The sequence below is a fragment of the Buteo buteo genome, chromosome 2 (genome assembly GCF_964188355.1).
Source record: "Buteo buteo chromosome 2, bButBut1.hap1.1, whole genome shotgun sequence".
NCBI lineage: Eukaryota > Metazoa > Chordata > Aves > Accipitriformes > Accipitridae > Buteo > Buteo buteo.
Window position 1 is genome coordinate 30,588,689 of NC_134172.1, and position 24,857 is coordinate 30,613,545.

Below are 24,857 nucleotides of genomic sequence, written 5' to 3' on the forward strand. Positions count from 1 at the left end.
GGCAAGCTCCTCTTTATTAATGAACTTAAAAATGCTTAATAATAATTTCTCCAATGCCAGTTTTAAGGTATGCCCTAATGCTTCTTGGATTTGTTTTGTTTTTTTTGGTTTTTTTTCCCCCCAAGCTTAGACATACTTCTCTTGGTTGGTCTGGTAGAAGCAGCAGGCTGCAATGACTTAAGAGAGTAAAACTGATGTCGTCTTACCAATTTAATGCTAAGATTTTGGGAGGCTTGTTTTATTTACTTTTAAAATCTTGTTTTGGGGACTTTTGATCCTTTCTTTTGAATAAGGGCACTGCCTTTTGTAAAGACAGTTTTCCATAAAAGGAAATGATTTTTATTTCCCAAAGAAAATCTCCCTATTCTGGAACAGTAGTGTAGGCAGGATTCAAGGGAAAAGCAGAATTGGAGTATGGGAGATGGACACATAATTCACAGCAATATATGATCTGATAAAAATACAATAATTAATTAATTAAAAATAATGAATAAAGCTTCCTAACTCAACTATGTCTAAATCAGAGGATCCATCTGTAATTGATATCCTCTTTCACTTTTAAGATATCGTATGTACACATGGTGGGAGGGGGTGGTGGTGGTGTCCGTGTCTAGCCTTGAGAGTATTTCAACCTCAATTTCATTTTCAGAAAGTTGGATGGGTTTTCCCGTAAAAAAGCAACACTGGATTGAAACAAGTGTATGAGAAAAACTCAAGTTCTACTTATAAAATGTTTTTCTAATTACTGTCGTGTGTTCATATATCTCGTATAGCGTTGTTTTAACATTTCAGAACCTATATCTATCACTTGTAGTAGAAATGTGTTCTGTTTAGTGAAATTTAAAGTTTAGTGAAAACACTTTGAAACAGCAGCAGAGTTTGACTTTTTACACTTTATTCAAAGATTTTGAATGTGAAAGGAGAAAGTTGTGAGCATTTGGAGAAGTTGCAGAGTAGAAAGTTATTAAACATGTATCTCTTAAGTTGAAAGAAAAAAGAAATATTTCTTATGTGTAATACAAGTTAAGTGAATAGTTGCAGCATATTTGAAACAGAACATCTGTGCTGATTTAAAATGAAGCTGGTATAGCCTTAGATTTGGTTGTACCTAGTCCATTTAGATTCGGATGGAAAAAATGCTGAAATAAAGAAACTTTTTAACAGACACAGACATATATAAATAAAATCAATAATTTCAAAGTTATGTATATATAAAGTATATGTGTGTACACACACAAGCAACACTTCTAGACAAATTCTGGATTGTTGAAAATAGAAAACAGGTTTTCTTTTTTAACTGTGGGATCAGCCTTCAAAGCATAATGTGTATTTCTCCAATACAGTCTGGGCTGTTGCTCTTTTTCTTCTTTCAATGACTGTAGAGGTCTCTCCATCTGCAGTCCATTGCAAATCAGTATTTATTATTTGTTTGAATCAGAATTTCATTGCATAGTTTGCTTACAAAGGGAAATAAGTGACAGAAGGAAGAAGCAATCTTTATACATTGAAAATGACCATAAATTCTGCTCCTGCACTCAGAAAAATCTCGTAAGTATGGTAATTCCATGGCTCTGCAATGTATGTTTATTTGATTCACAAATGCATGTATAGGTATTTAAAAAAAAATAAAACAAATTTGAAAGTTAAAGGACTATTTAAATACTGATTTAAAAGAATTCTGAAATTGTTTAGTCCATGTTGATTATGTTGCATCCATGTGTATGAGCTTTAGGATGTTAAGTGTTATCTGCTAGTAGAAGATATTACGCAAGTCTAGAAGGACTGAGCCCTGAACATTTAAGCTTTTACACATGGTCATTGTTCTATCAGATTTGTGGGAATACAAGATGCAGTAAGGGTTTGAGAAGTTGGTATTCAAGTACTTTTAGGAAGTAATCGGCGTTTCTGAATTTTTGTATTCAGAGTCCTGATGCTTTGGTAAATTTTTTTCATTACAGAAAATATTTCTAAACACCGAACCTCCATTTCCACCAAAAAAAAATCCATAGGAGATATGGCCTTTACTTACAGTGTAGTTAATGTCTTTTCTTCTGGATTTAAGTCACACCAACAGGCAATTACTACCTTTTCCACTTTAAAGGTCTCATCATTCTGACATCTCTTTTGGGAAATTGATTTTAGAATTGTTACAGTCTTGTAAATTTACTTAATGTAAATAGTTTTCAGGCCTGTGGGCTTTTCATTATGTTAATATTGAATGAAGTAATTTTTTAATGGCTTCTCTGTTTTTATGTAATAGAAAGTAGTAATGCCATATTATAAAGTACTACATTTTTCTGGTTTTTATAAACATCTTGAAAAATTTGTTCCTTAAGTAAGAATGTCATATGTAATCTTAGTGTGGGATCAAAAAACCTGTCCCTTTGGAGACAGAGCATACAAATATGTGACTTGAAATGATGGTACAGTAATATACTCAACTGAAGTTTTTTAATATGCTTCACAATACAGATCAGTTATTTGAAGTTTTGCTTTTAAGTTAATTAGAGCATACTTTGGTTTTTTTGTTGTTTTGTTTTTTTTCTTTAGTGAGAGCAGCTGAAGAAATACTGATGTCTGAAATCAGTGTATAGTTGTAGAGTAATCCCAGCAGAATTCCAAAGCAAGGATTTACCACTTTCTGTCTGTCATTGGTGAAATCGGTCAGTTTTGGCAGGTCATATACTGAAATTGAAATGATTCAGAGAAATGTAGTGTGGTCCCTGAACAAGAATGATGTGTGAATTCAAGGACTGGCTCTCTATCTCAGTGTAGCCAAGAAGAGCATAGCTGCCTTGAATGCTGCCTTGAAGAACTGGATTCTGTCACTATGTCTGCTACAAGTCTCATAGACTCAAATTTTTAGACACATTTGTAAATGTTTGGGGTTTTGGTGCTGAGTGTGAAGCCTGACTTGCATAAATATTATGTACTATTACTGCAATTGAGGTCAGTAGGATGTCTGTTTAAAACATGTAATGATCTATATAAATGCTATGTTAGGTATTCTGAAAAACCTGTGGCTTGATCTAGAAATAAAAAGTTGCAAATATTTTTATCTTTCTGTAATTCCTTTCCTCTTAGCACAACAGAGATTCCACTTTTGCTTTCCTATACAGTATATTGTAATATAAAGAAATGTTTGTGAAACACCAAAATACTGTAGTGATAAACACTACTGAAATATTGAGGAAGAAACTAATATGTTTGTTTTTGAGAATAAACTTAAATGATATGCAAAAGAAAAGTTGTAGGGTGTTTCAGTAGACAGTGAAGGTAAGAAAAAATATTTAATAGCTAATCATTAGTTAATTATCATGTAATTGCACAATTTTAATTGTTACGATCATTTCAAGGTTTGCCTTTGCAACTGTAATGTGTAGTCCCTCAGAGTGGAGTTCCCAAGGGCTTTTTCCCATTGAGAAAATGGAAAATACGGACATTAGGTTCTCTTGGGTGATCTCCACTGCAGGTGAGATCTTTTTTCTGTACAGATGTCTGCCACTTGAAATAGTGACTGAGGAACATTTTGAACTTGCATTCTCTTTGGAAACACTGAGATTTCTGTTGTTCTGTGTGTTTACTGACAGCGGAGAAGCAATGTAACAAATCTAGGCTTTCATTCCAGTATCTGGGCAGGGTGGATTTAGTGATGGGATGACATTATTTTTCTATGTTTTCCCCCTACTGTGACTATTTGTGCCTCGTCTTTCCAGTCTGTCTGTCCCTTATGGAACCCTTGCTCATTGGTTCAGCGTCATTCTGCTTGTTCAGTCAGTCTTGAACAGGGTTTTCATGGTCTCCTGCTGTACTACTACTTTACTTTCTCTTGCATTGCCTCTTTTTTGTATGTATGTCCATCTCTTGTGTATTTCCTGCCATATGGAGAAGGTTCTTCTGTGCTTTATTAACTCCAGCTTGGTGGGGTGGTCTGTTTGCAGCCTGGCCACGCTTGAGAGTCTAGATGTGCCCTGTGATGATGGGACGTTTCAAGTGTTTCTTGAGCATATACTTGTTACAGTGCCTCAGAGACTTAGACTTAGCATGTCCCAGACAAATGTTCAGCTGTCTCCCAGATGTCACTTCCCTTGTACAAGATGTGAAACTCTTAGGTGTTTCTTGGAAAAATACATATTCTAGCTCACTATTCAATAATTTGTATTGGAATCCAACTTTATGGATTGTTTAGGACTGCAACTTTGCAGGGAAGTCACGGGGTATGCAGTACTTTATCCCAAACAAGTAAAGTTTGATAATGGTAAAAACAGGGAAACTGGGAAATGTCAAGCAAATTCAGGAGGTAGGGTAACCAATTCCATGTGTGTTAGAACGTTGTAAATCAGGCAGTTCCCAATGACTCAAGTCAAAGTTGGCAGCCTTTAGTTTTGAGTGCTTTTATGACTTGAATAGACATCTACTGAAATGCTGTGTGATATAATTACTACTAGTGTAGAAGTGAGGAAACTGCTTACCAAACGACTTCCATTTATGTTCCTCCTCCATCCTCTTTTCTATTAAATTAAATACTTGTCTTCTGAAAAAAGTGTAATCATGGATCAGTGATGAGTTTCATTTCCTATTCTGCCCAGTCTACATCTGCAGTTAATACAGATTAGATACTTTTTTCAAAATGTTATTCGAGAAGTGAATTTCTCTCCTTAGAGCCGTAATATCTTAATCTGTGTTGGTTTTGTTTTATATGTTCTTAATCACGTTACTTTGGACAGTTCCATATTTTTAACTGCCAGCATTACTAGTGCTGAATTGCCAATAGTCTACCAATGTTTAATCATCATACTCAGCAAAATAGCATAGAAAACTGGTGGCATATATCTAACTGATCCTAGACTCTCTTTTTTGAATTTATGTTGAAAGTGAAGTATTAAGGCTTTTCAGTTCTTGCTTTCAGTATAGTTATATTGGTCTTAGCATAATGGACCTCTGCGGCTTTAGTCTAATAGACAAATGTGATCAGGATTTTACCCATTCCACAACTCTGCCTTTGGCAATTTAACAGCTCGTATTTTCCATGTATGATCTAGGTTCCCTGCCTTATTTTTACATCCAGTTATTAATATCAGAACTTTCTAGTTAGTTTAAGCATTTCCTTAAGGGTTTTTTGAGTATTAAAATTATTTGCAATTTCTAGATTAGATATATAGGAAGTACAGCTGTTTTTACATGTACGGTATGGCACATGTGCAAAAGAGTTTTTTTGTGACTCTTGAGCGGTTCTTGTAAGGAAGTTTATGGGCAGAGGCAGTTGTCCACAAACACTTTTTCCAGTGCTTTCCACTTTCCCCATCTGTCAGGATGCAGGCAACCTGGGTGAGGGATTGTTCATGGTGTGTAATACGGTGTTTTAGCAGAGCCACCCAGGTAATTTCACGTCATCATGTCAAAGATTTGTTGTCTGCCTTGTGATTGGGAGAAAGAGGCTAAGGGACACCTAGACAGGGTGATGGTGATCGAGTGGCTTTAACCTCCAAAAGAATTAGGTTCACCTGGAGCTTTTTTTTTTTGTTTCTGCCCTCAAAAAGAGGGTATTGTGAAGCACACTGTGGGCTGGATGACTTCTCACGTGGTGCCTGTAGATCATTATTGAACAATATTATTTACTAGGAATAACTTCAGACATAGGAGTTGTTGTCTGTATTGCATGCTCAGTTTTTCAGATTTTTCATTCCTTTTCAGTGTTCCAGGATCCTGGATTATATTATTTGTATGCAGCTTTGGGCACCTGGGTAAGACAACCAGACAGGACTCAGTGGAAAAAAAGAACTTTCCAAAATGATTCCAGATGCTTCTCTTCTGCTATCTGGAGTTGGTTAGGCTTTGTTAATGGAAAAGGCAAGCCCAAAATTGAGTCTGTGATTTCCTTTAACTAGCTTATCCTTCAGACTTCAGTTAAACACAAGCAATAAAGCTGCTTTTTACTGAGCTGCTTGTTAAGCGAAATACTGCATTGAAGAATCAGCCTGTCTTCTGTGAATGAGTGGCCATGTATTACGTAGTGTAGCACTTAACTGTCTGTATACATGGATTTTCTTAGAATCTTAAAAAAAAAAAAAAAAAATCACAGGGTACCATGTGTAAAGTTGCTGCTAAAATGGTCCTGCAAAACCCTGGGAGGTTTTTTTCACTGCTGTAGCGATTTCAGTAGCTTTCCCCTGAAGTCTAGTGCATAGTATGTATTATACAAGACTCAACAGCTGATGTGGCAATTAGTAGTTACTTTTTTTTATCTTCATTACAATTTTTCATATGTTAATTCTGGAGCGTAATGTTTTGTCCCAGTGAATTCCTCTCAGAATTATCCTCTTTGGATTTGACTGCCACCTGCTGTTGTGCTCAGTAGAGCTCAAGGTAGAAGGTGTACAGAAATACATGACACCTTTCTCACAACTGTTATCTCTTGTATTTATTCTCAGTGGAACTCTGTATTTTTCACTATTTGATGGTGTATCTGGCCCCGTCTCTCACTAAGAGTAGCTTGACTTCTGTCCCACAGGGAATGACATGATATGATTGCCAGTTTGAAAGAGCCATTCTTAAAGAATTTCTTTCAAGGAGAAAACTGTATGCTACAGCCTCTTCCTAGCTGAAGGTGCATCTGACAGAAGAACACCTGCAAAAATAGCTGTTATCACAGAATGGCTCTTTCTAGAAAAAGCTCCTATCATGGTGGATGCATTCAGACAGAAGAAGGATGTCCCTTACTATAGGTATCTCTGGTGTCTACGTGCATGCAGAAAGGAGAGTACAAAGCATAATGTGCAGGCAGAAGGCAAAGAGAATTTGAAGGAGAGAAGTGAATGAAACTAACATTTATTTGTTCTCTGCTTTATGTTGTTTGCATAGCATAAAGCAGCTAGAGAGTATTCTCAGTGCTGTAGTATTGATATACAAGAATTACTGTTGGTAATTTAGAGTGCTATTAAAGATCAAACTATATCCAGACTAAGATTCTCCCCAAAAATGAAGTCAAAGCTTAAATTCGCAAGGAGTCTAAGCATATTTAGAAATGGAACAGCACAATTAAAGCATCCAAACAAATTACTGTCATGGAGTTATGTCGGGGAAGTAAAACAAAAGAAAATAATATAAGGTAACTTAAAAATGCAGTTGAATTAATTTTAACATGGCAAAACCCTCTTCTGCCTTATTTACAGTGAGACAAGTAGTGCATGCTAGCACTCAGAATCTGTGAAATGAGATAAAAAAATACATTTTGCTTTTAAACATACATATGGCATTTAATCTATAATATCAACATCTAGTATGGGAGTTTAGCTTTAGGAGTTACTTGTAAAGTGTTTGTGAGAGCTGGTAAATATCATAGGACGGGTTGGGTTGGAAGGGACCTTTAAAGATCATTTAGGCGAACTCCCTGCCATGGGCAGGAACAGCTTTCACTAGATCAGGTTGTTCAAAGCCCCATCCAACCTGACCATGAACATTTCCAGTGTTGGGGCATCCGCAGCTTCTCTGGGCAACCTGTTCCAGGGTCTCACCACCCTCATAAAAGGTTTCTTCCTCATGTCCAATCTAAACCCTAGCCTCTTTCAGTTTAAAACCAGCCCCCCTTTTCCTGTTGCTACAGGCCTTGGTAAAAAGTCTCTCTCTCTTATAAGCCCCCTTTATATAGCAAAAGGCTGCAATAAGGTCTCCCCAGCACTTTCTCTTCTCCAGGCTAAACAACCCCAACTCTCTCAGCCTTTCTTGATAGAAGTGTTTCAGCCCTCTGGCTGTTTTCGTGGCACTTCTCTGGACCCACTCTAACAGGTCCATGAATGCGTATCCAAACAAAGCTCTTGTATTTTAAAAATAGTTTTTTAGATTGCATATTAGTTAATACTGTTTTTTGTTTCTTAGGCATGCCTGAAGAGTGTTCTGCTATTTCAAAACTTCTGTTAATTATGTTGTACTTCCATTACTACCATTAAGGCTGGTAGATGTAGGGAAATGACTGAATTACTCTTTTCTCAAAAGACTGTACAATAACTTGTGTTACTGCGTTCTCATTGTTTTTCTGGCCCTCTAAAAGGTTAGAATATTTGCAGGAAACTTTTACTTTCTATTAGCTTCTAAGAGGACTTATAACATTAATGTCCTGATCAGTAGTAGTAGCACTGATGGATTCTTTTGTTGGTAATTACAGAATCTCCTCATCAAATACATGCACATACAGGTATATGCAGAAAAAGACAAAACTGACTATTATATTGAAGTAACAACTGAGTTACTGGCTACTCATAGACAGTGTTCTGTGGGGTGGAAATAAATGCCACGTGAATTTATTTTTGTTTATTTGGCTTTATACAGAGATGGATGTGCACAAAAATTCCCTGTAAGGTGATACTGAGAGGTGGTTTTTTTGTGTGGTAACTAAAGCAATTAAGGGTTATTTTAATTTGCAAGCATCAGTATGTTTCTTCTTTGCATCTATGTGACAGTGCATCAAGAACTTGGTGATGGATCTGAACAAACTGAAAAATGTAGCCATTGCCTAATTGATCCCCATGTTGGATCAAGCAACTTTGTATTTTCTTGTTAATTTTAAGAAATATTTTCTGAGTTTTTATTCATTAAAACTAAAAATGTAAATGAAAAGTAGTAGGTGAATGTAAGATGAGAGATAGTCAAGGTGGATGATGTTTATAAAATTTAAACAAGTTCACTTGTCATCTTTTTCAGTATTTTTTAAATATACTTTATAGCACAGGTGGCTTATTTTTGTGACACCCCCCCCCCCCCCCCCCCCCCTACAAATCCTCTTCTGTTCTTTTCTGTTGCACAGATTGGCCGGTGTTAATTAATGGAAATAGTGACAACACACAGAACAATACCATATGAGTGGTATAAGGTTAGAATTTATGTATTGTTGTGCAGCTGCAACACTGAATGAGGCATAGCTTATGTAGGATTAATAAGTGAAATAACACTGGAAATTAAGAGCCCCCAAACCCAGAAAAACAAATGTGTACTAAAATGAAGGTGTGGGATTATCCATACTAATGTTAGTACTTGTTACGTAAACTCTTCATTTTGTAATTTTAAACCTCTTCTATTGGATAGCTATTTTATTTTGAAGATTTAGAAAATACCTCCAGCAATTAGAAAGTGGAATGCTCTTTCTTTAAGATGTGACTTCACATGGAAATTATTCTGTGCTACTGCTTATTGTTAATATAAGCTGCAGTTCAAAGGAACATTTAACGTTCATTTAATAAATTCTGCCATCTTTTTTTTGTCATCTTAAAATGCACTCATGTTTAACAGATTCTCAACATACCACTTGAAATAGCAGTATTTGGACACCAGCTGAAAAAATAGGTGGAATACCTTATGAGGGAGGAACATGCATCATTCTTTTGTTTAACAACTTGCTTCAACAGATTTTATTTTTGGGGGTACATTTGTGTCGGAACTTTTTTTAAATTTTCATATGCTCAACAGATTCTGAAGGAAGTGGTCATGGGAGTGAAGATGCATCAAAGGACAGTGGTGAAGGTTCCTGTACTGAATCAGAAGAAAATATCTTGGAGGAGGAACAGACAGAAAAGAAAGTAGAAGACCAACAGCCAAAAACCTCCACTGAAGAAGAGGTGCCAGCAGCAGACAAAGAGGTAATTAAAACAGAAAAGAAAGAACAAGATGAAGAAGAAGAAAAGCCAAAAAAGAAGAAAGAGAAGGAGAAAGCAGCTGAACCTGATGCTGTGGCTGATGAGCAAACAAATGAACCAAAAAAATGGAATTTACGCAGGAACCGACCTTTGTTGGATTTTGTATCGATGGAAGAACTAAATGATATGGATGACTATGATAGTGAAGATGACAATGACTGGCGGCCTACTGCTGAGAAAAGGAAAGGAAAAAATGCCCTGCGAAAAGAGGGGAGTGATGGAGATAATGAGGATGATGAAGATGATGGGAGTGGAAGTGATGAGGATGACAATGATGAGGAAGGTAATGAAGAAGATAATAGCAGCACGGCTAGTGATGGAGGATCCAAGAAGAAGAAGAGTAAAGTTCTTAACAGGAGTAATGCAGATGATGAGGAATTGACAAATGATAGCCTGGCTCTTTCACAAAGCAAGAGTAATGAGGTAGTGCAACCAACTTTCTATAATATATCTGTTGACAGATGGAAACTACTCGCCAGTAGCTATTCTGTTAATTTGAAACGTTAAACTGATTGGCTGGAATTGTGTTAACAGAAATAAGCGAAGCAGCAAAATTGTGCTAAATAGGCACTGCATATTAAATAGCCTTGCTTGGACAATTTGGCCAATCTAATGCCACTAAAGTCAATAGAGAGACTTCTCTTGACTTTAGTGGGGGTTGGATAGCAAGTAGGAGGTCCAGTATGCAAATCAGTATGTATTAGCGAGACTTCTAGTTCTGTTTTAACCTAAATGTTGCATATCTGTAATGTTCTAAAAGTTAAAAGAATCTGTGACATATTCATAAAATAGCTAAATGATAGGTTATTGTTTATACTAGCCTTTCTTTGTGACAAACATCGAAGTCTGAACACTAAGTTCAGAGATAGAAGAAGTCTAAGTAAAGAAATATGCACACTGGGTTTAAAATCAAATAAGATAATCATGATAATTTATGTTGGGTTTTCTTATAATGCTCACAAATGAACTAATTTCTTACAGTACTAAAAAGCATTTGGGAACTATTATTATATTAAATATCTTTTGACTACAGAATGTGAAAATGATGTAAGTGTTTAATAATGCAGCTTTTTTTCCTATGCACAATTACAGTTGCCTTGAAGGTTGTGCTTGTGGAAAAATTAAAATATTAGGTTGTCAGGGTGGTTGACTTCATGTCCTGCAGTAGCAAAATTTTGAACAAAGTAAAAAAAAAAAAAAAAAGCATTGCTGTAAAATCTGCATTCAATTTTCAGGAAATAATTGCAATGTCAACATAACATTTGATAAATGATAGTGGTATGACACTATTTAAAGTTCTGCTGTTCCATTTAATCTTTATTTTAATGTGTAAAATGACAGGGAACTAAACAGTATTCGGAAGAATCAGTTGTCTCCTTTTCAGATACTTTGTTATGTATTATATATATAGATGATTGCAAGTGAGCTGTGCTGTTTTAATTACTAGTAATAATTATGATTGGGGAAAAAAGCATAATTCTGGGGTTTTTTTTACTTTTTGTATAGGCATCTTCTTCTATTGTCTAGCTCTGTAATTCTAGTGCTGTTACCCGTATTCTCTTGGCTCAGGAGCTGAAAGTGCTCCACCAATACTGATGATCAGAACTTCAAATAGAGATAGGCAATTTTCTTTCAGAGTTGTTTCCCATATCAGAATGGAGATGCGAGTCTACATTCTTAGGGATATATTCTTGAATATGTCCATAATTTCCATTGACTTGAAAAATTAGGCCTGTTTCAGAAACCCAGAGCTGTCTCTGATGTATCTTTTGTGAAGCTTCTGAATATGCATGGACCTCAGATTCTGTTCTTGCCTTGGATTTAGGACATTGATCTAAAGATAAAATCAAAATTTGAAAATTTGAAGTTCAAGTTATAATTTTGTAACTGATAATTTATCTTTACTTCATGTAGAGCAAAGTACTATTTAAGAATAGGTCTTTTAACAGAAGTCTTGCAACAGTGAGTATCTGTAAGACTGGATTATGGACTGTAATTTTTAGATTGATACTCAACTGCTTTATAACAGTATACTTTCCACTACTACAATATTTTAAAATAGTAAAAAAAAAAAAGTAAAAAAATCCTGTCTAGCAGACAAGTCTCATTACACTGCAGAAGCGAAGTTCTTAGAAAACCAGATGTCTGGACGCATAATTAATTTATGAAAGAATGTTCAGGTAATTAACTCTGAACATGTTGTAGTGTCCTTAATATGCATTCTGTCTTTCCTTTACTGACTTTTTGGGGGTGGATGTTGGGGGGGGGGGAGTGTTGGGAGGGGGGTTGTTTGGTTTTTGTTTCTCTGTGATTTTTATTTTATTTTTCTATGTTTTACAAAAATATTTTGAGGTTTCTTTTTTAGCCTCAAGCATCATTAGTAGATAAGTGGTGCTTTTCTGTTTTTATAATTGCTACCACTTTATGGGATTCTTCTGTTCTCAGTGAGGTGGTTATTTTATTTTTTAATTTTTTTTATTCCTTTAAAGTGAGAAGTATATAGGCATATAGCTCAAAATGCTCACTTTCTTCATTAACACCACAGAAATGGAAATTACATAGTGATTCAGCTGAAATACTTTCTGTCGCTAGGGTAGGCAACAGGACTTGTTCAGGAGTTGGCAGCAGTTACCATCCCTATGTAAAAGTTCCCATGCTTTAGGCAAGTAGGGTCAGCTTCTGGGATGGGGCCTTTCAGGTACTTCCATGGACTAAGCAGAGGAGAGCAGCATACATTCCAGACCGCTCCTCCCTTTCCATGTCTGCATAGAAAATTAAGTTATTCTGCTGCTCTGTTTGACCTGTTGGCTGTCTTCATGTAAGGTAAACCATAATGAATGGGGATACTAAGACTAGATCCAAATTTGATGCCCTTCCATCATTGCTTGTTTCTTTTTTTTTTTGCCCATGTTTACATATGTTATCACTGCCTATAGTGTTACTTCAATGTTCTTTCTACAGTGCAATTCTGTTTATTTAATTTAAAGTAATAGTTTGGGGTTTTTTTCTTCTTTTTTTTAATTACCTTGGGCTTCTGTAGCAGTAGAGATTGCAAATTTCTTTTAAATTTCTGTTAGTGAAGCCAAATAAGTCGAAGGTACTGTCAGAAAAAGCTAATTTCTGTAGAGTTGCGAAATGCATCTGAGAAGCCTGTGCCATTGCACAATTAATCTGCCAAAGTTGTTATTATCTACTGCTATTTTCCTATCTGTAGGGTGAATGGTGAGCTAAACGTGGGTATTTTGAGTAATGATGGGCCACAGTATTTTTGAAAAAAATGTGCAAGTTTCTTGCTTTCCTCAAAATGCCTTGCAACTTTGACCTAAAAGTAGGATGTTGGAAGAAATGCTCTGTTAAGTCTGAACTCTGTAGCAGAGAATCTTGTATTTTTCACGATTAGTTGCCTTCCTGTAAGCAAGCATGACTGTGTGAATGGCTGTATAATCTTTCATTTTTACTTCTAGATGAGGGTTGGGGTTCTTTTTCTTATAGGTCATGTTTCCTTTCATTGTTTAGAGAAAATGGATGGGAGATCCAGAAGCCTTTCCTAACTGCTAAAAGTATGTGTTTGACCTCTCCTAGGTCAAAAACATTGTAACAAGCCACCTCTATTACTTGAGGTAAACTATTTGAGGCCAGCTTTAGGTGGTAAGGTTATTCAACCCCTTTATCTTGCTTTAAAATCAAGCAAAGTTTCGCCCCCCTTACCCTCCAAATACCTGTCCAGATAAACCTAAAGTACAAAGACACTTTATTAACGATTCACTGAAAATTTTGTGTGGATACTTACTGTATCAGATTGAGAGGCTATCATGAAATAATTCCATAGATTAGTGTGAGAATTTACCATCCTTGAGGAAGAATACCTACTTCAGGTAGCATTCATGATACTTTTTATCTGCTTAGGCTACACAGGCATAGTATTGGTGCTGTGTTTTATGTCATAAATGGGAGGTTAGAACGAGAAAAAGATGTTTTAGAGGGCATCTTCCACCTTAATTTTTTTTTTTCTTTTTTTCTCCTGGTAGGATACCACAGCAGTTTTGGAATATTGTCAGATCTCTGATATTTTGAATGGATGCCATTTAGGCTTGAACTCTCAACCTCTGCTCTGAAGCTATTACTATTTCTTTATACTGCAATGATTGTTTTTTACTAGTGTGCCTAATTTCACACCTCCCTATATGCCTTCATATCACCAATGAAGGTAGTTAAGCTTAATGTTTGCTTTTACTATAAAAAAAAAAAGAAAATGTATGGAAGCCATGAAACCTTTCAGAAGAGACAGCAGCTGTATCTCACAATGAAAATACTAAGAAGCCTAGATGGTGTTCATGAAAAAAATTAAATTTACATACAGCTTTTGTTTGGTTTGTCTCTCTGTCCTTAGAGAAATTCCCTGTTAAAAGCCACCTTCTTTTTATCTGTAGTTCACATTGAAGGTTGCCAAAACAGAGCAATGTACTTGTTCTGCAAATCCTTACTCCTGTATATAATCAGAAGAAAATAAGTTGTTGCAGTTTTAATAAATCATATGGTTTTGCACAGAGACTTATAAATTTGCTTTACAACAAAATAGAACTGAGTTGATAATTAGTTATATTTTACGTAAGTGAAAACTTGGCAGGCTTGTTTTAGCTGTTTATTTTCAGATTTTTCAGATCCATGTGACTTTTTTTGGAAGGTGCAAGTTACAACAAAATGAAGCAACTTTTCTGAATATTGGGACCTTTGAAGGTCATCTTTGGCCTTGGTGGCGTTTTGTTTTGGGTTTGGGTTGGAGTTTTTTTGTTTGTTTTTTTTTTTTTCTTTCTTTTAAATGGTTTCTTAGGTGTGTGTATTTGTTCCTTTTGTAGAACATAAATGTTTTAAAGACATACATGTTTCTGTCTGAGGAAACAAGACCCTTCCCTGGCCTTTGGTTCTTACCAGATCTGTAGGTATATTGAGATCGGATTGTATCCATCCCTTCTCCCAGCTCCTGTATGTGTGGATGAAGTGTTTGTATGTTTTGACAACAAAGAAGCTTTTAGTCTGGTGAAAATAATTTTCCATCTTTTTTTGTTTGTTGTTCAAAACCTGAGAAAATAACAGATCTTTTCTTTGTTTTAAATAAAATCTAAATTCCTGCCATAATCCATGTGTCTTCATTTTTTAATATTAGGACTCATTGATCCTTGAGAAGTCTCAGAATTGGAGTTCCCAGAAAATGGACCATATTTTGATTTGTTGCGTTTGTCTTGGAGATAACAGTGAAGATGCTGATGAAATAATCCAGTGTGACAACTGTGGAATAACAGTGCATGAAGGTAATACAACCCTTCATTCTCATTGTGGGAGAAAAGCACGTGCTTTGCTTTTAATAAAATTTTGACTTGCTTTCAAAAAAAAAAAAGCCTTTAACCTCTGGCAGATAATTTTTTGTAATGCTACATGGATCCTTTTTAGTGGTGACACATCTATCTAACGTTAGCAAAGCAAATATAAGCAACTACGGGACAGGACATGGTCTACAGATACCTATATAATGAATCATAGTCTGCAAATATTGGAACTATAACTTGTATTTTCAGGGCTTTAGGATATTATATTAAATGTATTTTTGTCTTACCTATTTCAGTATATGAATTTGATTCCATAACTGAGATATGACATCATGAGAATAGGAGGTCCTCTAAAAGGAAAGGGTTTCTACATGTATTTTTGCTATACCGAAAAGGCAGAGAGATGGGGAGGAGGAGAGAAAGGAATTGTCCATGGCATTTAGTTATAAGTGAAAACAGCTAGCCTTGAACTTTCTCATAATTTTCACTGACAATTTGAGATGGGGAAATTTTAAAGTTAAAACATACTCAAATCATTATTTTGCTAATACCTTCAAAATCTAGTCTGTATGTGTGTTATAAATGTAGGAGGTCTGGTTTTAAAGAAACACTTCTGCAATAATTCTGAGGTAAGCATATGGAATTTTAACAGCCATACATGGAAGGTGAGGCTGTATTGTGTGTTACTGCTCTTGAGTATGGAAGGTAGGGTAGATACTGACACAGAGACGCATACCTATTTTGTTGAAAAACAAAACCTGTTTTTTCTTCATTAATCAGCTTTGTGGTTTGGGTTTTTTTTTGTTTGTTTGGTTGGGTTTTTTTAGCATTTCTGATATCCTGTATCTTTTTAGGGCTTCACTTTTTTTTTTAAGGTTTCCCAGGAAAATGAGATAGGCTACTTCAATCCTTGAAATGAAAAGAAGGTAGACTTTCATTATTCAAAAGCGTAAAAGGCATTTATTTAATTTATGTGACTCCCTTTTGGTTTAAAATTTTTTGGAGCTGCTTAGCATGCCTTTTCAGGTAGGAAGTGCTTTTTATGAATCCCCTGCTCCCCTTTTGTTTTCTCATACTGGATTGAAAATTTTTTCAAAACAGTATTTTTCATGCATCAGACTGTAGTTCAGTTCTTTGCTTAACATTAATTAGGAAACTGAGGATGGAATCTCTGTCCTCAGGTTCAGATGCCTTATGTTAAGTGTTACCATATACTCTAACTCCTGAACTCCTGTTGTGGTCCTTTGAAGAGCTAAACAGTACTGTCAATGGAGCTTAGAGAGCGATTTGATTGACCTAATCTATGATGAGCTGAATCATGCTCTAGGTGCCTTTGAGGGCATTAGTTGGGTCTTTGTTGACTGTAACAAGTGTTAGACTCCTAAATTTAAGTGTCTTGGTATGCTTGCAGAATTCCTTCCTCTGAGTCCATGGAGTTTTTGGAAAGTAATGTGGAGAATATATTTTATTTGAGATGTAGTAGGGTACTAAAAGTTAGTTTTATAGAATCTTGATAGATTCCCACCCCCCCCCCCCCCACCCCAGCACAGCCTACTATTAACTCATGAGAAAAGAAAAATGGAATGAAAGTGTCTTTTGCTGATAGTTATGAATGCCTGTTTCAGAATTCCCCAAACATTACATACAGTCAATACATCTAAACCCTAAAGCTGTGGAGCTCCCTGAAAATTCTTCTGTAAAATTTATTTAAGGATTGTACATTTAGTCATATTAAAGTGCAGAATGATTGTGATAGAAAAATGATCTCCTGCCTTTTTAGAATAAAATGATGGCAAATTTCTTTTTTATTCCAGAGGAGTGCCTTAAAAATCTCCAAAAGATCACTTCCTCATTTTCTTTAGTTTACTAAACCTTTGTCCCTACAAAAGGTAAGATTATAGCTGGCTTTCCTCCACAGGAAAATAGTTCCATAGTTCAAAAGTCACTTGAATTTTAGTAGTTCAAAATCAGCCTAGAAGTAATTGCTGCCATTCTTCTTTTTAAAGTGTTGTAGGCAAAGATTCCCTAGAGTCCCACTGATATAAAGAGTACAATGTGTATATGTTTCTTTTGTTGTTATTAGAACAAAGTAAAAGATGAATTCAGAAGATTTAAATTGCTGGTTTGTTCTGGTAAGTTCTACAGTCTGTACAAGCCAACTGAGTATGGATGTTAGTTAATTTTTCACATTTACGGTTAAATGTTTAGTTCTTTACAATTTATTTTAATAATAAATACTTAAAAGCATATGTAAAGCAGTTGTGAAGTTCTGTTTGAATAGGTGAAGTCTTAGGGGAAAAAAAAAAGCTGTGTAGGTGAAAGTAATTGTTGACTGTGGTAAAAATGTAAATTTCCCCAGCAACAAGCTGAACTTCAAAGCTATGGTAAATGCAGTTTGGAAGTTTGCTTGATGTTTTATGTGTATGTTTCATTGCTAGATATGTATATCAATTTGTAAATACATTAATATAGTTTTAAGTAGAAATGAACATTTATTTCAGTGTATTTTTTTGTACTTTGATATTTTATAATGGTAAGTAAGAGCAGGTACTATTTTAAATTGGAGCTTTCTTCAGTAATTTGTTTAAATAATTGCAGCACATCAAAATTTTGTAAAAAAATTTGGAACCTTTGCAGCTTTAGTTTGATTCCGTGATCTTATGTATACATATGTTCAATAACTTGGAGATTTCTGCGCTCCTGCCCAGTGGTCATTGATTCATTGTATTACTTCTGAATGCATGAGTAATAAATGAAGACACAGACTATCATAAAGGAGTTGCAGTGAAAAACAAAATGCAATGCAGCAATTACTTTTTATTCCTGTTGTCTTAATCATTCAACTCACGTGATTTCCAAAAATAAATTGAGAAGTAGTTGAAGAAATAATTACTGTCTAATCATATAAACGTTGCTTGCAACCTTGAGAATGATTTTTTTAAGTGTTAATAGAGGCAAGGTTTACTCTTAATATCATTGGCTTGGATCTGTACCTCATAACTGTGTGCCCAGATCACTGACGTAGGCTGTATTATGAGAAGTCCTTTGTACTCTTATACACAGCTGCTTTGTAGTCTGAAAAATGTGTCCTAGTAATAAGTGAGTCTGTTTTGTAAACACATAGGAATCCAATAATTTGTTTTATTTTTGCAGGTTTCCTTTTGTAGGTAGATTGCTGTGGCTGCAGACACCATGCTGTGTCCTGAAATTTGTTCTAATGAGCTCTTGAGTTTTTCAGAAAATGCAGTTTCTAGCACAGTATTGAACAAAGAGGCTCCTATTTATGAATTGGATAGAAATCGATACAGTGATGTTTACCTGAGTTTGCCTGCAGTTGGGAAGAATAATACATCCATCTCTTGTGAACTAATTTTGATACTTAGCACTTGTCTTTTCCCTAGAGTCTCAAACCCAAGTTGCCTGTTATCCTGAAATGCCCAGACAAAGCTGCTGGAATAGCTCAGGGTTTTTCTTCATAGTTTTTGTATGCAATTTCAAGTTGTATTATAAATTGATATGTTTTCTCTACTTTTCTATAGCACTGTAGATATTTATTTGGATGGAAGTGCACTCCTTTCACACTTTACTGGTGTCCTACCCACGGACCCACGTAATGATGATATTGGTGATTAGATTGTTCTTTTCCTGAAGACCTTATTTTCTCTCTCCTTGTTGACTATTACAGAAACTGTTTCACTTCATAGGGAGGGGTCTTATACCCTTGGCTTGTGCCTTTGTGCTCTGCTGAAGTGGAAGTTTGTCTACCACAGAACCTTTCAGGTGACTGGAAAAGGTTTTTCTGTGGTGGCTGCCTCTATATTTAATATGAAGTTATTCACTAGCCGTGAAAATGCTGCCCTTGAGTTGAGCCTACTTCTTCTGGATGCTAGGGCTCCCTTCCTTCCCTGGGGGAAGCTCTTGCTCTACTTGTAGCTACTGGTCAATGGGCAGGTTCCATGCAATAGTGTGGCCCCTTCACCTGAAGGCGAGCCTTCAGGCTGCAATCCCTAAGTGGCTGCTTGCTAGCATAGTTGTTGGCAAGAATCTGTTACCCTCTTTCAGAGGGTATGCTAATGCTGTCTTGCATTTTAAGTCAGGCAGGATCTAGAACTCCATTCTCCCTTGCTCTGGTAAGTTTTGGCTTTTCTAGCACAAGGTAGCTTATTGCTGTGCATACTGCTCCATTACTTGTGTACCTGGGTACTTGGTATTAGCACCTTTTCCTTTTGAGTACCTGGTGCAGCGGCTGCCTGTTTCGTCACGATTTGTGTTCAGTTTGGTTTGGTCACTTGTGTTAATCAGCTATTACATGAGGTCTTCCATGGGAAAAGAGGAGCGATAACTCACGTGGGAGCAACTCTGCCAGTGCTCATGTGGAACACAGCAACATAGCCAAGAGTTAGAGGGGGATTCTGTTTCAGACCTAGAGTCATGGACCCTTAATAAACACTTCTGCTTGCCTTACTGACAAGTTTTGAGAGTGTTAGAAATTCAGTTTCTTTTCCAGTGTAACTATTTGCTGTGTGATGTTCATATCACCTGCATGGTCTGCATCAATTGTCCAAAAGCTATCTTTGCTCTGCAGACATATGTCCAAAAAATGTATAAACTTTGTGGAACAAGTAACTGGTTCAAAATGACAGAAATCTGTAACTGCCTCTAAAACTGTGTAAGTAGCATACATATAATGCTAATTTAATACCCACTTTTATACTTTGCATTCATCTTATATGTCCAAATAGCCTGTAATGAATTTATTTAAAAATTTGTTCTCATTTCACATACCAACAAATTTCCCCCCCCTCCCCCCCCCCCAAAAAAAAAGAAAAATGTTTACATTGCTAGGGGAAAAAATCTTCCGTAGAGAATGTGTAGTAGTACAGTTGCTTTTTGGAGTGTTTACTTCTGTGTGGAGATAATTCTCATTTCTTTTTCTAATAATCTTCTTTAGGCACTAATCTGTCATTTTGGATAAACGCTTTTGTGGTAAGATCTTGTAATAGCAGCACACCACCAACTGTGGTGTCAGGTTTTTTGACATATTGATAGCAGCGTGTCTGAAGAAAATGTCTGGTGCCTAGCATAGCATGTGCCATAACTGTAGGTAGTACACTTGCCAGCTATTGCCCTTGGGTTAGTTGCTGTGAATGAAACGGGAGAAGTTCTACATTTCTCCAGCTGTTTCTTTTCCATCCCCTCTATTTGTTTCTTACTTTACTGTGATTTGTATGGCAGGAAATAAAATTTCTCTTGCTAAAAGCAATAGTGTAGTCACCATATGCTTTACAGTGTAGTAAAATGTTTTTGCATTTTAATTTTGCTGCTTACCCGGGTCTGCTGCTGTCTGGTATAAAAATTCATTTTGCAAAATGATGTACTTCAGTACTCTCCATTTACTAAATAAAAATACTGTTCTGAATTTATGATGTGTGAACTGATTAATGTCTTTATTCTAAACTGTTGGTCCAATTAAGGATTGAATGTAACGTATTCTGAATACTGTGATCTCACAGCATTTAATTTTGCAAACTTACAGTTTGCCTTGAAGTTCATGTTTTCATGATCTTTATAATAAGATAATGTTTCAGAGTATATGTAGGTGTAGTCAGCATATGCATATATTCTGTCTGACTGGCAAAAAATTACCCTGCTAGAGAAATGGAGAAACAGATGCAGCCGAGGCAAGAGTTAGGTGTCTCTTACCATTTCACTCAGCGGTATAAATTTCAGAACAATTGTTTTAGTGGTAGCATTTTAAAGTGTTTGCAATTTCATTTTAATGACAATCACATAAAAAATAAGCTATTGACAGAGTACAATGACTTTTAAAATCAGGGAATAAAAAAAGTTTGTTTTCTGTATAAAATGACATACATTTAATAGACAGCTTGGCTGTAATCATAATACATAGATGCCATTAATGGAACAGTAAATGTCATGAGAGTTTAAACTTTTTGACTTTCATGTGTTTAAATTCATATGTTAATCTTATACTAAACCAGTTTTATTGTTTAGTGTAAGAGGTATTCAAGGAGTTGGCAGACATGGAGTTGTGATACAGTAAGCTAAGAATATATGAACGTGAGGATTTAATGAAATTTAGTTGAAAATGGGCTCTTGGGCGAATTCTAAAGATCCAAAATTCAGAATCTTTGTGAACATTAAGGGAAGGCAACATGCATTTTAAGCAAAGTGTTTAAAAGTTGTTTTGTTTTCTTCATATATTTTCTAGTGAAAGGGGTGGGTGGTTGACTTAATGCTGGATAGGTCACAGGTGCAGTGATAATAACTGAAACCAAACATGTTGTTTGTAAGATGTGTATCCTTTCCTCTGTAGTCCTTTCAATCCTTTAGTCACACATTCACAAAACTGCAACACTTTTAGAAAGAACCTAAAGATTGCCTCCTGATGTTGCTTGGGAGATTTACTTGTAGCGAGCCCTTAACATTGCTTTCTGTTCCAACACCAGCAATTCCCAACAATTCATACAGGAAAGTTGGATTGGACAACTTTTTCTTGATGATCAGCTTAACTGTTTAATACTAGAATGGAATAATTTATCAAGCAACAGCTTTATATCTGCATGTCTGTGCATTTTAAGGAGTCATAAAAATAATGCTTTTTAAAATTTTCGTTACTAGGACAAAAATAATTCTTTCAGCATAGGAGAAGGCAGACAGTAATAAGTTGAACCTTTGTTGTACTTGGCAGTTTTAAGGATCCTAAAATGATATATTTAAAGAGGTAATTGTCTGTTACACATAAAAGAATATTACTGTGGTAAAAATATAAAAATACAGCTGTTTTTAAAAACTTTGAACTCTTGATCTATATCTTGTAACTTTTCAGACTGCTTTGGACAAAAGTGCGTTTAGATTTTTTTATCAAGTGCGTTTTGTACTGTAGGTCTGATTTAATACACAAAAACTCAATTACAGCCATGCAGTAGAAAACACTTTTTTTTTCCCCCAGTTTCAACTTACTAAGGGAAATATAAATCCCTTAGCATGACTGTTATAAAGTTACTTGAAATTGGAAAGTGGAAGCTGCTGAAAGTGTGGTCTAGAACTGCAAGTTCATCTTTTTCATTAGTGTAAATTAATTACGTCTGCTTGCTTGAATATCTTTGGTTATCTGTTTATCCACGATTCTAAATTTTGACAAGGTATGTATAGCATTCTGTTGTTTAAAAACTTGATGTTAATCTGACCAAATTAATTTTCCTCTTGGCCGTTAGTATTGCAACTTGTGATAACAAGAGACGAAATAGAGTCAGAATATTGAGAAATTTTGAAAATTTTTTTTTTTTTAATTTTGACACTATAGACACTTACTAGGTGAGCAGAGTTCCTCAGCTTTGCCAGGGTTTTTATTATGGTTGCTAGTTAATAATCAGAAAGTAGATTTCCATTTACTGAAAAACTTTAAGGAATTGAAGTTTTTTTTGTTTCTCAGTATGTTGGAACAATTTTGACCTGCTGCAGTTAGGCTGCAGAATTAGTAAACATCTTGTACAATAAATACAGTAAAGTTTATATGTAAAAAGTTGAGCAACTCACAGAAGAGACTGAGGTATTTATTCGGGAATAACTACCACATGTGATCAGAGCACTGGTTTGGAGAGAATAGATTAATATCCTTGCTCTGGTTTGGAGTGGGCAGAGACTTCAAACTCTTTCACATCCCAGATGAATGCTATAATTATCTTAGCTTTTTGTTGTTCCGGAAATACTTACTTGGGCTGAAATTCAAAGTTTTAGCAAAATTGATATATTTCTACAATAGAGTTTTGTTCTGAAACTGCTTTTGCCTTCATATCTCAATTGAAGTGAAATAAAGTGAGGTTTTTTTCCTTGTACATTTGAAAAACAAACATAACATCTGCTTCTGTACACATCTGGCGTCTTAATGTCAAATGACATCTTTATCTGTTCCTTAAATCAGGACAAATGTATTTTGTGATTTATTATTTTTTTATTCTGACTTATTTTGCTGTTTTTGAATCATGAAAGTTATATTATTTAAAAATCGAGCTACTAGTAATTTTTTGCTTCACTATGTATTTTTGGCCTGCAAGGAACTTTCACTACTAGTTTTTTAAAGGCATTTAATTCTCTTCATATACGTATTGATTTTTTGGTGTCAGAACCACATGCAAGATTTGTAATCTTACTTACAATTTGTAGCTTTACAGACATTTCATGAATACAGCTGTTCAACAGATTTGTATTATCCATATGGATATTACATTGATGAAATATGATCTCTCCTTTGGTTTTCGTTAGCACTTAACAGCCCCAAAGCAGCAAATGACCCTTTACAGCAAACATAAGAAAAATTCTGGGTTAAAATACTTGCTTATCCTTAACAAAAAATACAGCTTAACAAGTGGTTTCCAGTTAATTTTGGGACTCAGGTCTTCATTTTGTTAAGTACTATTAGATAAAATTTAAACTTCAGTTGTTGGGTCCTAAGACTTGAGTACAAATTATTTATGATGCATTACCTATTTAAGTATTGCTAATAACGCTGAGTTTTGTTTCACTATTTGTATACATTAGTCCTAACTCCTCCTAGAAAGTAAACTCTCCAGACACATTATGTAGAGTTCAGACTTTGGAGCATACTGGAATCGGTCCATGCCACTACTCAGTCAGGAACAATTACAAAATACCTTTTCTGAAACCTTGCACTGAAGTTTTTTTCCTTCGTGGTTAAAGGTAATGATCTGATGTATGTGGGTATAAAAAACTACCACTGAGTGCAGCGTTTTTGTTGCTTATGTGCTTTCATAGCAAACAAGGTTTTGTATTGCAGTTTTGATTCTGTAGCTTTATTTGGCAGTGTATAGCAAGTCAATGACAGTCTTATGGGCTGGTTTTCCTTTCCTTCAGCTCTGTTGTGGAAAAGATTGTTTCAGTGTATTTATAAGCAATGATTAATGGTAATCTAGTCTATTTTCTCCAGATAATGACCACCTCTTTTGCTAGTTGTAACAGTATGGTGTTTAGCTTTTGCTAAATGGCAGTTAGGGAAAAGAGTAAATGCCTCCTTATCTGATAGAGGTCTTAAACTCTTTAAAGCTGTCATTAAGACTTATGTACAAATTGGGACAAAATATTTTGGTTAAAAATCCAGACAATTTTTTTTATCTACTTGAAAAAAGGACCTAGATTTGTATTGTTATAGAAACAATGTCTAATGTCAACATATACGGTAAGGATGGAAATAATTACAGCACACGTGTCATTTTCTAGGAAGAAGGTTAAAAAAATTGGGTATAAATGACTGATAAGTACAATAAGGTAACTGTGAGAATGAAGGGAAGTCACCATTCTCATTTTAGCAGACTGATAGCACTTAGGTTAGAAAAGCAAATCTAATTACTTTCAATTGGTGAAAAAGCACCAGTGTTTGAAAGAAACTGATTTTATTTTGCCATATGGATTGATGACAGTATTACTGCTTCTATAGTGTTAGGTAATTTTTAATAAGTATATTTAGGAAAACGTTAGTATGTTAAGTCTTAAGGAATTATAAAAAGCTTAATGATTCATCAACTCTATGATAATGGGCTGTGTGTTTGTACATTAACGTAATTGCTTAAAAGCGGCTTTACTGGCGTGTATTCAAGACTTTGTTATTAGAACTTAAAAAATTACTTTCCGGAATACTACTTAAACCTGATACCACATTATAAAGAAAATGGAGTTGCCTTATGTGTGAACTATATGATCTTTTATATATACCTAATGAAACTTGTCTGTGAATGCACTTCTGCACCTTACTTGTCCTTTGATTCTGGAATACTTTTATAATGAAAAGTAACATTCTGGCTTCTTATTT

At 35.3% G+C, this 24,857-nt stretch overlaps 1 protein-coding gene across 1 annotated transcript in view; it reads left to right on the forward strand.

Moving 5' to 3' along the window:
• Nucleotides 1-24,857, forward strand: part of PHF14 (PHD finger protein 14) — a 168,201-nt gene that overhangs the window by 1,828 nt on the left and 141,516 nt on the right. The window contains 2 exon segments of the mRNA XM_075049939.1: nt 9,460-10,109; nt 14,851-14,995. Of these exon segments, the coding sequence (XP_074906040.1) occupies nt 9,460-10,109; nt 14,851-14,995 (795 nt within the window).